Source organism: Ictidomys tridecemlineatus, chromosome 8, assembly GCF_052094955.1.
Source record: "Ictidomys tridecemlineatus isolate mIctTri1 chromosome 8, mIctTri1.hap1, whole genome shotgun sequence".
Classification (NCBI taxonomy): domain Eukaryota; kingdom Metazoa; phylum Chordata; class Mammalia; order Rodentia; family Sciuridae; genus Ictidomys; species Ictidomys tridecemlineatus.
The window spans coordinates 36,068,752-36,083,820 of NC_135484.1; the positions used below are offsets into that span (position 1 = coordinate 36,068,752).

Genomic DNA, 15,069 nt, shown 5'->3' on the forward strand with positions numbered 1-15,069 from the left:
GAGAGCCTCTTAAGAGACAATTGTTGAGGCTCTTGTGAGACTGGACTTTGAGAAGCACCTTCATGGAGAATGACTATCATGTGAGGTGTTTCTCCTCCGTTCTAAATTTCAGAAGTCCTCCTCACCAATACTGATGCACTCCATGGTATGGTTGTTGGCTTCCAACCCTTCTGGGCAATTGTCAAGGCACTTTCCAAGGTGTAAGTAAAATCCACTTTTACACTTTGTGCAGAAATTTTTGTTGAAACACGTATCGCAGTCAGCCTTGCACTCTGAAAAATAAAAAAAGGAGAAATATGCTTTCATGATCTTTTCATAACTATTGTTGGACCATTTTTCCATACACAGGCAATTTTGTATCAAACACACACTTGGGGTTCAAATTTATTTTGCTAAAATGAGTTAAAGATTCCTCTATAGTCATTTAGTTGACGTATATCAGTTGTTGATTTAATATCATGTACTAATTACCTAATGAAATGTTTTGATTATATAGGATGAGTATTCCCTTTCCTAATGTCTAAAACCCCAAATGCTCTGAAATAGGACACTTTCTTTTTAGCACCACACCAATGTGACACTCAAAATGTTTCTGATTTCAAATATCTGAATTTGGGATGCTCAACCAGTAAAAACTACATAAATATTCTAAAATGGAAAAAACTTCAAATTCTGAAACACTTCTGGTTCCAGGCAACTCAGATAAGGGATACTCAACTTGTACATATATATTGCCAAAACTGGTTTCAGGACAAGTATCTATTTGTATTAAACCATAGTGAAGATGTCTCATTAGAACTTTTACAAACTATACTGAGATACTCTCTTGTACTGTTCTTATTCACTCAACAAATATTTGATTTGCAGTATATGCCAGGGATTATTCTAGATATTGGTTGATAGCAATTCACATGAGAAAAAAGATTCAGACTGCACAAAGCTTGCATTCTAGGAGGAAATATAATAAAAACAACAAATTGACCCTTCTTGAAGTAATCCTATAAGCCAGGATTATCACAAGAATTTTATAATATTAAGTTAGTTAAACTTTAAAACAACCCAACAAGGAAGTCCCTATGATGATTCCCATTTTACAGATAAGGTGCTTGAAGCTCAAAAGGTTATGTAATTAGCTGAGAACCAGAGAGATGAATTGTTTTTCTAAACCAGGCAGTTTGATTTCACTTTTCAGTGAAAAGCACTCTGAAAAAAACAACAACAAAACAACCACAAAAGAAAAGGGAAGAAAAAGAACTGGGAAATAACTGACAAAGGGAAAGGCTGATTATTTTGAATAAGATGGTCATGGAATACCTCTCTGGGAAGATGGTCATGGAACACTGCTCTGACATGTGAGAAGAATCCCAGATGAAATGGGAGAGCTAGCCATGCAAAGGCAGGCAAAGATCTTTCCAAATTTCCAGAAGAGCCAGCATACAACAGTAATTACAAAGACCGGAGGTGGGAAGGCCTTGTTAGGAGACCAGATGAGGCTGGTGCAACACAGTAGAGAGGGAGTCCTAGGAGATGATCGTGGAGGGACAGATAGAGAGCTATATGGTATTTCCTAATTTACAGTTTTGAAAGTTCACTTGGGTTCAGTGTGGAGTGCAGACTCCCTGGGTCCAGAAGAGAATATATCCAATGGATGAAATAAATGTTTGAGTTGCTATACTCAAATCCTTTGGTAGCCTAGAAAGCTACAATGATTCAAGTAATTAAATACTTGGAGTTTTTGATGGTCACAGGAACTAAGATGGTATTGATGCTTACAGTACTTTTCCATAGGTTCAATAAGTGATAAACATGTTCTCAGTCTTAGCTTTTCAATTAAAAGAAAACCACATGATTTTTGCTTTATCTTGCTAAATTTAAGTATGGTTTAGCCTAATCATCAGGTAAACACTATTTACTTAACACTATCACAGACATATTAGAAGCGATTTCAATCTTAAAAATTCCCCAAGGATGAGATAAAAATATAATGTTGTGTAGGCACTTACTTGTACATTTATTTATATCTGGATATCGAGTTCCATAATATCCACTTGGACATGAAGAGAGACACACTCCTATCTGCTTCATGCCAATTCTTTCCAGAACAAAAAATAGTCTGGGCTTACATGACAAACATCCATTGTAATCTGAACACGTTGCACAGCCTCCTTGGCAGCCTTGACTGACATTAGGATGCACTGGGGAGACAAATGAAGAAAGACAAAAACAAAGGTTAACTTATAAACATAGAAGTTGCATGACATTTTCTGGTAGTGTTTACATTTCTTTCACTAGCTTTCAATTTGGTGGTAATGGTTGAATGAGGCAGAATTTTTTTCCGACCTTTTTTTTTTCCCCCTGGGATATGATATTCCTTTTAACACATATGTTGCCTTTAATTTCAAAGTTCATAAAATTTGTGCATTTGAAAAATAGCAATGCATTTGGCTTGAACAATCTGTAGAATACATATGCAAAATACCCTTACTAGTTAGTTCCTTGGAAAATTAGGGACTATATGTAAAATATCCTTACTGAATTAGCTTCTCTGGAAATTAGGGACTGGGAATTTTATGCTCACATGTGAATTGAAATTAATACACATGGCTTTAGTTTTTCATTTATGTGGTAGGTGATAAGCACATGTCTTTAATTTCTTCAGTAATATAATTACACACACTAGGGTTTGAGAAAGGATACTAAGTTCTAAGATATTTATTTTCAACTGTGGTATATTAGAGAACACAATTTTACTCTTTGATTCAGTGCAAATTGATCCTGAAACTATGTTAGCTACTCACCACCCTCCAATGCTTTCTTGAAATACTTCTTCTCAAGTGGGTTTAATAATTGCCATCACAAATTGATACAATGCTGTAAATTTAATATTACTAGTATTTCCATGAGGGCCATATGCAAGTGCTTATGGTAATTTATTCTCAGTATTGTATATTTGGGACAGTCTTACAATTTCTGTGCCCTCATTTTCTGCTTACTGAAGTAAAAAATCTTATATGCTGAGGATAGACGAGTCTGTCCTAAGAGTATGGCTACACGTATTCCCAGGTTTCAAAGAATCACTCATGTAAGAGTGTCCATTATCAATTTAGAGAAAATATGAATACACATCTGGGGAGATTGATGTTTACCTCAGGTCATCCCCACTTTAACCTTCTTATGACTATTAACTGTGTGTGATGTGGTAGAAACTGCTGCCTAAGGGGTGTCTTCCTTGTGACCAGGGTTTGGGATGATTTTCCCTGCTAAAATATTCTCTATTCAAATATAAGATGAATAGTGTCAGAATGCTAGAAGGGAAAAGAAATGTTCCTTTGAGAAACAAAGGTTGATGAATAGGAATTGAAGGTATCTCCACATATTTCTGACTTCCTTTGTTGGAAAAGGAAGGTATGGCTCTGATAGGCCATGCTGTTATTAGTCTGTATTCAGTAATATTTAGTTACTAAATTCTTTCTTATAAAACAAAGAGCTTCAGACTTACCTAGTAGGGGTACCCATAAGATCAAAGAACCTTACATAGGGGTGCATGGGTGAGCTACACAGAGGTCATTTGGTTGACCAGCATCCTCTGCCTGTAAGAAGCCATCCTGGAATCAGCCACAGGAACCACAAACAGCTCATTCTCATTCCAAGACGTTTTGTAAATAAACTGAGGAAATGTGTGGGGGGAAGGGAAGTCTGCTTTTCCTGTCTATGCTCTTCTGCAGGGTGGGGCAATCATATAAAGTGGCACAGGAGGTTTAGACATTATAGGGCCCCGGGGACTTGTAAGTGAAAACTGCTTTCCAAGTAACAGGGTCATTTTTCATGCCAGTAACTCAGCATTGGAGACTTACAGAAAATGTGTACATATTTTAAGCAGGGAAACACCCTAAGAAAGGAAAGGGTCAAGAGAGCTCTATGTTCAGAATATATCAGAATTCATTTCAAGAAATGAGAGGTGTCAGTAAAAACCTGCAACCCTTCTTCGAAAAGAATTGCCTATGGAAAAGTGGACCACACTTGAAATAGAATTGCCTCAAGTTCCCAGGTACTAAGTGGCTCTGGGTTCAGGGAAGATGGATCAGGTTGGTCCATGCCAGCATGTCCTTATTTCTGAAATGCAGCGGCTTAAAAGAAAACACATTTGCAAATTTATATATCTTGAAACGTTTGTCAATTATAGTATAAATTTAAATAGATCAGTTGTCAGTATCAGCATGGTTTACATATCAAAACCTCAAATACTGGGATTCCTTAAAATAAATTTCACTTTTAAAAAAAATTGGGTTTGCAGTGTTTGGAAAGTTCTTAGGAGGATCTCTGTATGGGTCATGATTGAAACCAGTATCCATTGAAATTATGAGGTATGTTGAAAATACCTCACTCAATTCTCTTTTTTTTCCTGAGCCTTTTACTGATGAAATGTACCACAGTTGACACTGTGCTACAGTAAATCTTTTCACCTGTCTTTTTAATATTTTGCCTATGAAGACAAAGGTTTTTGAAAAAATACTTTTGAAAAATCAAGGAAGACCCAGTTGTCCCAACTTGCCAGGAAAATTTGTTTATTTCTTGTTAGTGAACTTTCAATGGGGGCAGTGAACTTTGAATATGAAATGAAGACAAACTTTATTTCTTCAAAAAAGCTTCAATGCTGGCTGTGGACATAAGAGAAATTGAGATTATGAAGTCCAGATTCTATGATCCTATTTTTTTTTATGGTTGAATTCTGTAGTGACTGCTTTCTTGAATGCTGTATAAGGATCACTCAAATTATACAGTCTGTATTACACAACTAGATACAAATTTCCCAAACTTCATCTTAAGTCAAGAGCTTTTACTTTTTATATGGAAACCACAGAAAACTTTGGTCTGGATTGACTGTAACAGCTTTTTCAGCCATAAAATCTTGTGATCCTAAAATGGAAAATAGAATTTTACTTTGTTGTGCCTCTTCATAATTCCTATTCTAATAATAACTTCATTTTTATTTGTAAATTTCTTTTCCCAAGCAATATTTTTCTATTGTATTTTATATAAGCAATGTAGATCTTGGTGGGTGGAAAGCAAGGGGAGATTTCATGGAATATCTAATGCTTGAACTCAATTTTAGAAAGTGAGTTGGAGTTTAACAGTACATAAATGGTCCTGTGGGGCCAGGGGAGGAAACACCACAATCACCCAAACCGAGGAGACTGGCATGAGTTCAATCCAAGTGGTGCATAAGTAGTGGGTTATGGAAAAATGAGGACTATCAGAAAGATTGGTAGAGAGTAGATCTAAATTATGGAATGCTTTGTTGGCTGTGCCAAAGAAATTATCCTGTAGACATAGGGGTTTCAATCCAATGGGTATTACATCAGTTTTCTGTTCAAAAGGAATTCTCCTAGTAGCATGGGAGTCCTGAAAACTGGGAGATGAATAATGTAGGGTTGAGGGTAAAAGACAGACAGTAGCTTATATGGCTGAAACAGTATAATATGGTGAGAAAGGGATGCATGTTCTAAGGATATTTAGGAGATAGAATCAATCAAATATGGCAACCAAATAAATGTGGCCTGAACAAGAAAGGGGATTTGGGAAGCTTCTAGTTCTCACCAGTGAATAGAGAGGGGAGGAGCTACCAGGTGAATAAAGCCAGCATGGGGAGGATTAGGACACAGTGTGTAGAATAAAGAGGTCAGAAAATATAAATATCATTTAAAGTCACTAATTTTCAGGAATGGAGCTTACTTTGGGGTGGTTACTGGAGACAAACATGGGAGTGTCTGGTGTTGGCTATTTAATTAAAGATGTTCTGAAAGTGGAGAACATTGATAAATGGTAGGAAAAAAAAGACAATTCCAAATAAAGAACATTTGGTAAGAGAAAAGATGTATTATAAACAGATTTTAATAATACTTTACATTTCTATACCAATTTCAAATAAAGCATCTCACTAAAAAACTAAGTTAACTGTGGCAACTGTCCTATGATGTATATAAGTAAGTTGGAGCTATCATAATTACTTATTTTTAAACCCTAAAATAGGACTCAAAGAAATACTAAAATTACTGAATTAATATTGAGTTTAGATCAAGGGTTAAAACACATATCTTATTTCTCTAAATACAAATAAACTTCAGATGTGCAACAGGGATAGATATGAGTGGGAAATGGACAAATTCACAGGAAATTTAAATTGGGATCTTAAGATTTTACACAGTAAAATTAGTATGCCTTTCTTTAAATTAAGAAAGAGGTAAATATCTTTTCTCAACCTATTTATGAGGGTTAAGTGTATGAAAAGGGTATATATTAATGCATAATTTAAAACTATTTGCAGTGTCTGAATTGTCAACACTCCTGAGTTAAATGACTTCAGTTTCTCTAGCTTTTAAACAAGCCTTCCTACTATCTCCTTGATAACCTTCAACTTGTGATAAATAACTGATGAAACAGTTCCTAAGGAGCTTACTATTGGCATGAGAGTTAATTCAACTGTGATATTCAGAGCATCAAGTGTTTTCAGTTTTGTTGTTTGATGCTAAGAATTGAACCTAGAGCCTCATGCATGTTAGGCAAGCATTCCACCATTGAGCTACACCCCCAGCCCCAGAACAAAGAATTTTAGAGGGTACCAGGGCATTTGGTAAATATACCATGTTACTAATTTTCAGTGTTTATGATATATCAAGCCAATTACAATATTGAAAACTAATTTCTTCTTCTTTAATAATTTAAGTGCAAGCTCCTAAGATTTGTCTTACTCTAATGCCTTTCTAAAGCTCAACTGAAAATGTACCACTATCTATTGTATATTTCTATGTGGAATAATCCATTATTTTATGCTGCTAGTTACCTCTGATGGTACTTTATTTGTGGCTAGAGGATTTAAAAAATACCAAATTTGATAAATTAGGCTTATAAGACAGGTTTGATTGAATTCAAAGGGAGTTCTAAATAAAGAAGTGGTTTATTGATTTCATAATTTATATAATGAAAAATTTATAGTAACAAATGTGATAAAAGTTATTTTAAACCAAAAACAGCATAAAACTTATACAAAGTCTTCTGAAAGAATGCTTGTTTTCACATTTACTAATTTCTTTCCTGTGTGCAGGAGCCTTATGAGTCAGGGTAGGGAAAAGATAGCAATGGAATTCCACAGTTATATTTTACATTTCTCCTTTTATCCAGGTCTTCTCCTTTTACAAGGATCTTCACATTGAACATAAGTTTCTTGAGGGCAGGAATATGATTGCTTTGATAATTTCCTGTTAAGTTTCTTGATGATTCTCAGTTTCTACACGGCGTGGCTATTTATTGAATAGGTTCTTGATAAATAATAATAATTATTATTATTATTTTACTGGAGATTGAAACCAGAGACACTCTATCTTTAATAAATGAAGGCAATAGATAGAAGAAAATAGGGCTGAGGTGGTAAGTCGGTGATAGAGTGCTTGCCTCTCAAGTGTGAGACACTGGGTTTGAATAAAATAAAGGTATCGTGTCCATCTACAACAACAACAACAACAAATTTAAAAATTAGAAAAAAATAAGCTACTGTATTTCACCAGAGTTGTTATAGCAGTCCAAAAATTGGTCTTTAACTTTGCATCACGGTATTGTCCCATGGCACATTTCTGTTCAACACATGGCTTAAAAGGCAAAGATAGCAGCAATGAATTCACCAGTGGCCTATGGAAGTGCTTTGTCTTCTTGGAAGCTTAAGCTTAGAGCTCTCAGCACTCATGCATTGTCAGTATATTTCTGAAAGCTGACACAGCTAGTTTGTCAGATAAGGAAACCAATAATAGCAATAGTGGTATAGAATCTTCTAATACAAAAGATTAAATTTTCTAAGTCCATACTTTGCAGCACAGAAGTGAATTTTCTTAAGTGTACTATTTTGATTATAATGTACAAATCAATGACAATTAATGTATTAGCTCCCCCCACCCCAGAGCAGAAAAATGTTCAGTAAACTGTCATGAAGAAATGATTTGGGCTATTTGGTTTTGATATATATTCACAAGTATTCTGTGCATCTTAATCTGTACCAAAGAGAGTTTAGTAATAAATTATTTTAGCAATACTAGCAAAATTTTAAAAGTTTAAAAGTTTACTATAATGGTTGCACTCCACTTTTTTGCAAAAATATTTGATATAAAATCTGTAATGATTATGTGGTAAAATATGGTATCTGTACTTTTTAAAAATAATAAAGATGTTAAGTCAATAAATACTATTATAGAAAGTATCTATAATAACTTATTTTATGTGGGCTGTGCCTATAGACTTCTGGTAAAAGAATCAAGTTCCAAGTCACATACAATTTGAAGATGTTTAATTATGAAATAAATCATTCAAAATGAACTTATAAAAATTTTCTAAAGGTCATTTAGTTGAATAATACATTGACCTAGAGAAAATGTGGAAATTTTTTTCTTGTCCAAGTTAGAACAACACATTTCTACCATATCTGAGAACTTGATTGTTACTGAACCATATTTAAGTTTAGTGTAATGCTACAGTTAAGATGTTTCATGGTCCTTATGGAATGCTTGGCAACATCCACTTTTAGAAAAATCTTATGTTAAAAATTTGAATTACTTGGCAGTCCCCTTCAGATTCTGTTGTGTCAAATAAGAAAATATTGAAAGTCAATTTTTTAAAAATTTATTTATAAGTTTAAAAGCTTTCAAAGTAGAACTGACAATGAACAGGTCTCCAGAGCCATTTAAACAATTAGGAGAAGTTAGGTATAGAAAGCAAGATATGTACAAAAGTTTTCTGAATAAATATAATTACTTTTTGGGATTCAACCCTCTTTTGGCATTCCCAAGCTATGAAACTGCATGAATCGAGGTTTACTCATAGTCCTCCATAGTTATTATCTATTAATAATTTTTGAAAGAGATATATGTTTATGCATCTAAACATATATACATCTTGCTATTTTTGAAATACTGTTTATTGCTTGATGGTTTAATGGTTTAATAAACCAATGTCTTAATCTTTAAATGAATTAAAATTCACCTATTATTTACATGACATATATATGCATATGTGATTGTATATATGTGATATGGAAGCATATACATAACATGCACATGCACACCCATGCACACATACACCTATGCATATTATTTGGCCTATTATCAAAGTCAATAGTATAGACTTTAATTGACCTATAACAGGATAATAGTTTGTGCTGTATGTTTTAGTCCTACTGAATCAATCTCTAATCTGAAATTTTGTTTTTACACCAGTGAAACATAGAATTCCTAAGTCTTAGAGAGGAACATACACAACAGCTGCTAAATACAGTCCAGTTGGTGCTCCACCATTATTATGTGGGGAAACACATTATTTATAATGGAAGTGATTTCTTTGAGAACTTGGTAAATCTTCCCTTTTCACTTACTAAATAATAATTTTCTAAAGGAGTCTAATATTTGTATTCTATAAATACTTTAAGATAAAACCACAGCAATAAGACAAACCTAACATTAAATAGCAACTATCTTTTCTTTTTACTTGAATCAAGTCAGCTCAAAATATTGCAAAAATGCCCAGTAAATGATGTTAGCTGTAGAATTCCTGAAATCTAAGATATGATGAATACTTGGTAGCTAGATGTGAACATGGTGGGCAAGGGCTTTATTTTGCCTCATCACATGCTGTAGGATCAAGACTAGAAACAAAAGATGGAGATGGACGCAGAACCAACAAGTGCAATGATTTTTAAGACTGTGGGAAAGAACCAGGCCTGAGGATCACCACTATCATGAGGAAATCATGAGGCTGTAGAGATGTGAGTGATATGACATAAAGTTAGAGAAGGGCAGAGCCTGATCCTAAAGGCCCTTCCAGAGGGAAGTGAATAGTCTCAATCTATTTACACTCTGCATTTCTAAGTAAATCTCAAAAGGAAGGAAAAGAACCCATGTGGCCTGATACAGTGATTCACTTTAATTTTTGTTAATTTCATGAGTCTTGGAACAGAACCAGCATGTTGTATTCCATGAAAATATGTTCTATTATTAATTTTTATATTAGAGGAGAATGTTCTAATTAGTAACAAACATGAGAATTTACATTCAGATCCCAACCTTTGAAGAGACTGTGCATCCATCTACATGCTCTTTGTTCTTGGGAACAGTTCATTTCTCCTTTGTCCCTCCCCATCTCCCACCAGCAGTAATTTTAGTCTGCTTTGGGCTTTAAATTTTCACTGCTCTTTTATTGGAGGGTATGTGGGGGTGGGGTAGAGGAAGAGAAATGGTAAAGTTATGAAATATATAAGCAGTCATAAGAACAAAGAAAGAATAAAAAGTTTAAAAATTACAATCTTGCACATCATTTTTTCTTGCATTTTTCTAAACTCTTACCATTAGCAATGCATATGAAATATCAGTAACAGAGCAATAATGTTATGGCTTTCACTTTTAATATAATTTTTTAAAAAACAATTTCAACATTATGTTCTTTTATTCATTAAATGAATTAATAATCCACAGAGTAATTTCAAAACGGACCCTTGAGAAGGAGTGAAAACCCATATTAGTTTTCCTGTAACCAACCAGGCAGCTATAGTTGATACTGCTATAAAGACTGTAACGAAACTTTTGCAGGATTAAAAATAAAGTCCCCCCCCCCAAAACCACAAATAGAAACTATCATAAAGTTAATGCACTCTGCTACGTGTTAAAATGTAAGGTACTGAATCAGCATCTCTAGCTGTTGCTAAGGCAGGGAAAGCTTCCCCTTCTCCAAGTGGCCATGTTCCCAAGTGGAGGTGAACAGAGGACAAGAGGGGGTGGAGAGGGGTAATGGAGACCCAGGTCTGTAGAGAGCCAGGACCTGTTGATGAGTTAGTGGGTGGTAATAACAGCGTTTTTCATGAGACAGATCCAACAGTGTTCATCCAACAGTGGGAATCATTATGTGCTCTGGTCTGGCTAAAAGAGCCATTCCTTTTTTTTTTTTTTTTTTAAGGGGAGAAATAATTAGAAATCAACACAAACAGAAAATGTGATAGTTTAATGGTAATGAATCTGTGTGGGTGAGTCCATAACTATTAACTTCACATTCTTAAGTGAAACAAACTTCAGTTTGTGCTAAAAAACAAACTCTGCTTTGTTTTATTGTGAATAAACTTGAATCTTCCTGCCACATAGCATGTTAAAGTAGCATATCTGATGGCTGGAGCCTTAGCATAAGCAAACAGCAGGAGAAGCCTTGCGGTATTTTAACAGGCACAAGAAGATGTACAAATAGTTGGTATACCGTTTTAAAAAAATCCAGCTTTATGTGCTGCATCTAAAGTCCTGAGCAGAGAAAATAGTGAATTTTTCTCATAAAATTACTAACAGAAGAGAAATACACATGCACCTTTGTGGGTCTGATGAATTTTTATGATATGTGCACAGCTTGCTGCACTGCCACCTTGTTCAGAAGTGAGCCCTGCACACTTCTCAAAGGAGCACAGGGACAGGGTAGTGAGGCACTGGCTCTGGACTCATGCACAGTCTGTTTTGAATCCCAGTTTTGAGATTTATCTAGTTAAATTGCCAACGTTTATCTCTTCTTCCAGCTACTAGTTTTAAAAAAAATTAAATTGTTCAACATCCAGACACCATCAGCTAGTAAACCTACAAAGATGAACACCTCTAATGATTTGTTTCAAGGTGTTCACAATCTGATTATTTATTTAGACAAAAGTTGCTTAGCCTCTTTGAAGCAAGCCTTTCTCATTTCGAACATGGGAACATCTAGGTAATATAGAGGATTAATGAGTGGATCCAGGAAGACACTGTAAAGCACCAGCATCTTCACAGGCATGCATTCAAAATCAATAGGTATAGGAAATTTCGTTTTACTCAAGAGGCACTAAGTACATCCTGTGTTACCTCCATCCATATTCAAGGTAGCTGGCAGATTTACCAATAATAAGTCTGAGAAACCACTCAGCAAGAAAACTGGAAAGAGGGCAGGTGCTGATGCTTCTTTGTACAATAGGAGATTTGATAACTTGGAGAGCCAGAAACTCACAGTCTGAGAAAGAAGCTACTTTCCAAGGACCACAGATATAAACTGTAATGGGAATCCCTGGTGACCTCACACAACATTCTGGGTAAGAAGTCTTAGGAACTCTGGCAACTTACTGAAAACAAACTTGTACTTAAACAGACTGAAAGACATGACATAGAAATGCTACTAGTACAGTGCAGAGGACCAAAGGTCTGTGCTTGTGGCTACAGAACTTCACTGCATGGAAGAAGGACCTGTAGTGCTTATTCAAAATGCACATGCATAGGTTCCACTCCAAGAATGTTGATTTGGGAATGGGGATGGCAGACTTAGTTATACTTATAAGGAGCACTACACTTGAATTTGATGCAGGTGACATAAATACCACACTCTCAGCATCATATCATCACCATCTTCATAAATAAGTGATTGCTGGAGGCAATCTTCTAGGGACTGATTATACTGAGAAACAAAACATTGTTTCTGACCCAAGAAGCCTACAATGGAGTTAGTAAAATAATCTTTTGAAATTCCAAAGACCATAAATATATAGACAAGAAATTTAATACAACAGATTTTTGGTTTTTTTTTTTGTTTGTTTGTTTTTTTAAGTAGGAGCAATTACCAATGGTTATGTGAAAACTACAGAGAGCAGTTAGGAATAGTTTATGGGACTTTAAGGGAAAAGAGGAACTTATATAAAGGAAAAGGGGAAAAGAGGTGAAGTGTTATGAACAAAATTTTTTAGATAAGAATACATAAATAATATTTGGGAGGATGGGGAATATAATCATGGAACTTGCTCTTTCTTAACCCTATCAGCTTTCAGATTTGAACCTGAAGTTAATTAGTGCTCAGATGGTAAAATTATAAAGCTTTGGAGGGATCTACTTCAAACTGATTCCCCAGAATTATCTACTTGATTGTGTCTATAATAACAAATATCCTGATATTTGGGAGACATCCATATAATTTATTTTAAAAAATTCCCCTTCTATAGATACTCAACCTCTTAGGAAGTTCTAGTTCCATAGGGAACACTACTTCCTTAGAGCAGCTGGTCCAACAGTGCTGGGTGCTCTTGCCTCCTCACTTCCTCCCCATGATGAGCTCCAGGGAAACTGAAACAGGTCCTTAAGAATTTGCCAACTCAGCTGTAAGCTAGTAAGACTCTCATCCACAACAAAGAGTTTCCCTAACCTTCAAGCCTTCACAGTCAAATCCAAAGAAATTCTACTAACAATAGACACTTCAGTGGAAATACATGTGGATTGTGGCAGTGCAGGAAAGACCACGGAGTTTATAGAAAAACAAAACAAATATCATCCTACCAGGACTTGTAGGGGGGTATTCTGCCACCCACTAGTCTTTGATGCTACACAAATGGCATAATATCGTAGAGCTTTAACTATTAAATGATTACAGTAAAAGTTACTCTATTCATTTCAAAGAGGTGTTGAAAAAAATAAATAAGAGAACAATGAGAATGTCTCTCTATACTGCACAAAACTACATTGATATAAACTATATTGATTATTATTAATAATGGACATAAATGATGACACTTTATGTAACTACTTGAAGCCAGATCTGAAGCTCCCTTTTTCCTAAGAATAGCAAGAAGAGAAAACTAATAATGGTATTTGATGAGAGCAAAACAATTGGCTTGTTTTTTAAAATGGTGCCCTTTCATGAGTCATCTGAGGTTATTAGGACAACAGGTTACTGGAACTTTTTAAGGCTTGACAACTCTTGCAGTAAGGAAATAAAGAGATTGTGAAATAAATCCTTAGCCAATGAACAGATAATTTTCTTTGAAAAACTCATTAATTAAACAAACATAAAATCAGATTGCCAGAAAACCCACAGAACACTTCTCAGGAATGTCTGTTTTTGGAACCATTTGCTGTGTGGCCTTACATGCGACACAATGGCCACAGACTCTTTTCTACTCTTGTCTCTGATGCAATGTGACATCAACCAAGTTACTTACCTCTTTGGCCTCTCTTGTTTGGCTTCAGTAACCCAAGGGGCTTAGGCTGCAGATATCATTTCCAAAACTCTTCCTAGCTATTAAAACATATTGTATATCTTAAATAAGTGCTGCTATTTATAGTGTATTCCGTAATATTTTGTTTCAGAAAAATGGCACCATCCAGTTGATGAAGCCAAAAATCTAGAATCCCTCTTCATCCCCATCTGCCATCAACCTTTCCCATGGATTTTATCTCCTTTTTGAATAGAGTTCATATCTATCTACTTCTACTACTGCTAGTACTTTAACATTTAGCAACCAGATGAACCTTTTAGGAACAAGTGAGGATCGTATTGAGCTTCTGCTTTAAAAAGAGTTTAAAAGCTCATTGCTCTTCCCAATTAACCACTCTGTCAATTAGCACAGTTTGTTAACTCCTTCTCTCAACCTCACTTTTTGTCCAATGAGGTAATAGTTCCATCTCTACTGCAGAGAGAGAAATCTCCTTCATATAAACACCCTGTAGGCATTTTCTTTCACAGACTGAGTGAAAAGTAGTGTCACAGAAAGGGCTCTGTGTTCAGTCAGAAGATCTGGGTGTAGGTTTTAGGTCTACCATTCTATCCATGTCATATCATTTTGATGTGTTCCTTAACCCTTTTCAGCCATTTTCTTCAAGTATAAAATAAATGGCTAACAATATATCACAGTAATTGTTGTGAGGGTTACTCGAAGTAACACTTGTAAAAACTGCTAATAGTTGCTCTGTTTACTAAAATTCCCTTCACAAGTTAGTGATGACATACCAAAAAAAAAATGAATCAACTTATTTTCAAGACACTGGATTTTGGGCCACTGACATCTTCTAAGTTCTCAACTAATGTTAGAAAAGATCCTCAACAACTAACAAAAAAAAATCCAAATAACTTGTTGACATATGTTTGCCAAACTGATACTTTAAGTGGATTGGACTGTACGTTCCATGTAGTGGTCAAGGGTTACCATAAAAGGTTTGAGAAATGCAGCAGAGAGATGAACAAAAATGCACTATTTTTAAACATACAATATTTTAG

The 15,069-nt window shown here is 35.0% G+C and overlaps 1 protein-coding gene across 1 annotated transcript in view; it reads right to left on the reverse strand.

Moving 5' to 3' along the window:
* Positions 1–15,069, reverse strand: part of Rspo3 (R-spondin 3) — a 77,181-nt gene that overhangs the window by 44,556 nt on the left and 17,556 nt on the right. Inside the window, exons 2-3 of the mRNA XM_005335372.3 lie at positions 2,004–2,195; positions 126–272 (exon numbers count right to left, since the gene is read on the reverse strand). Coding sequence (XP_005335429.1) covers positions 126–272; positions 2,004–2,195 — 339 coding nt within the window. The remainder of the gene's footprint in view (positions 1–125; positions 273–2,003; positions 2,196–15,069) is intronic.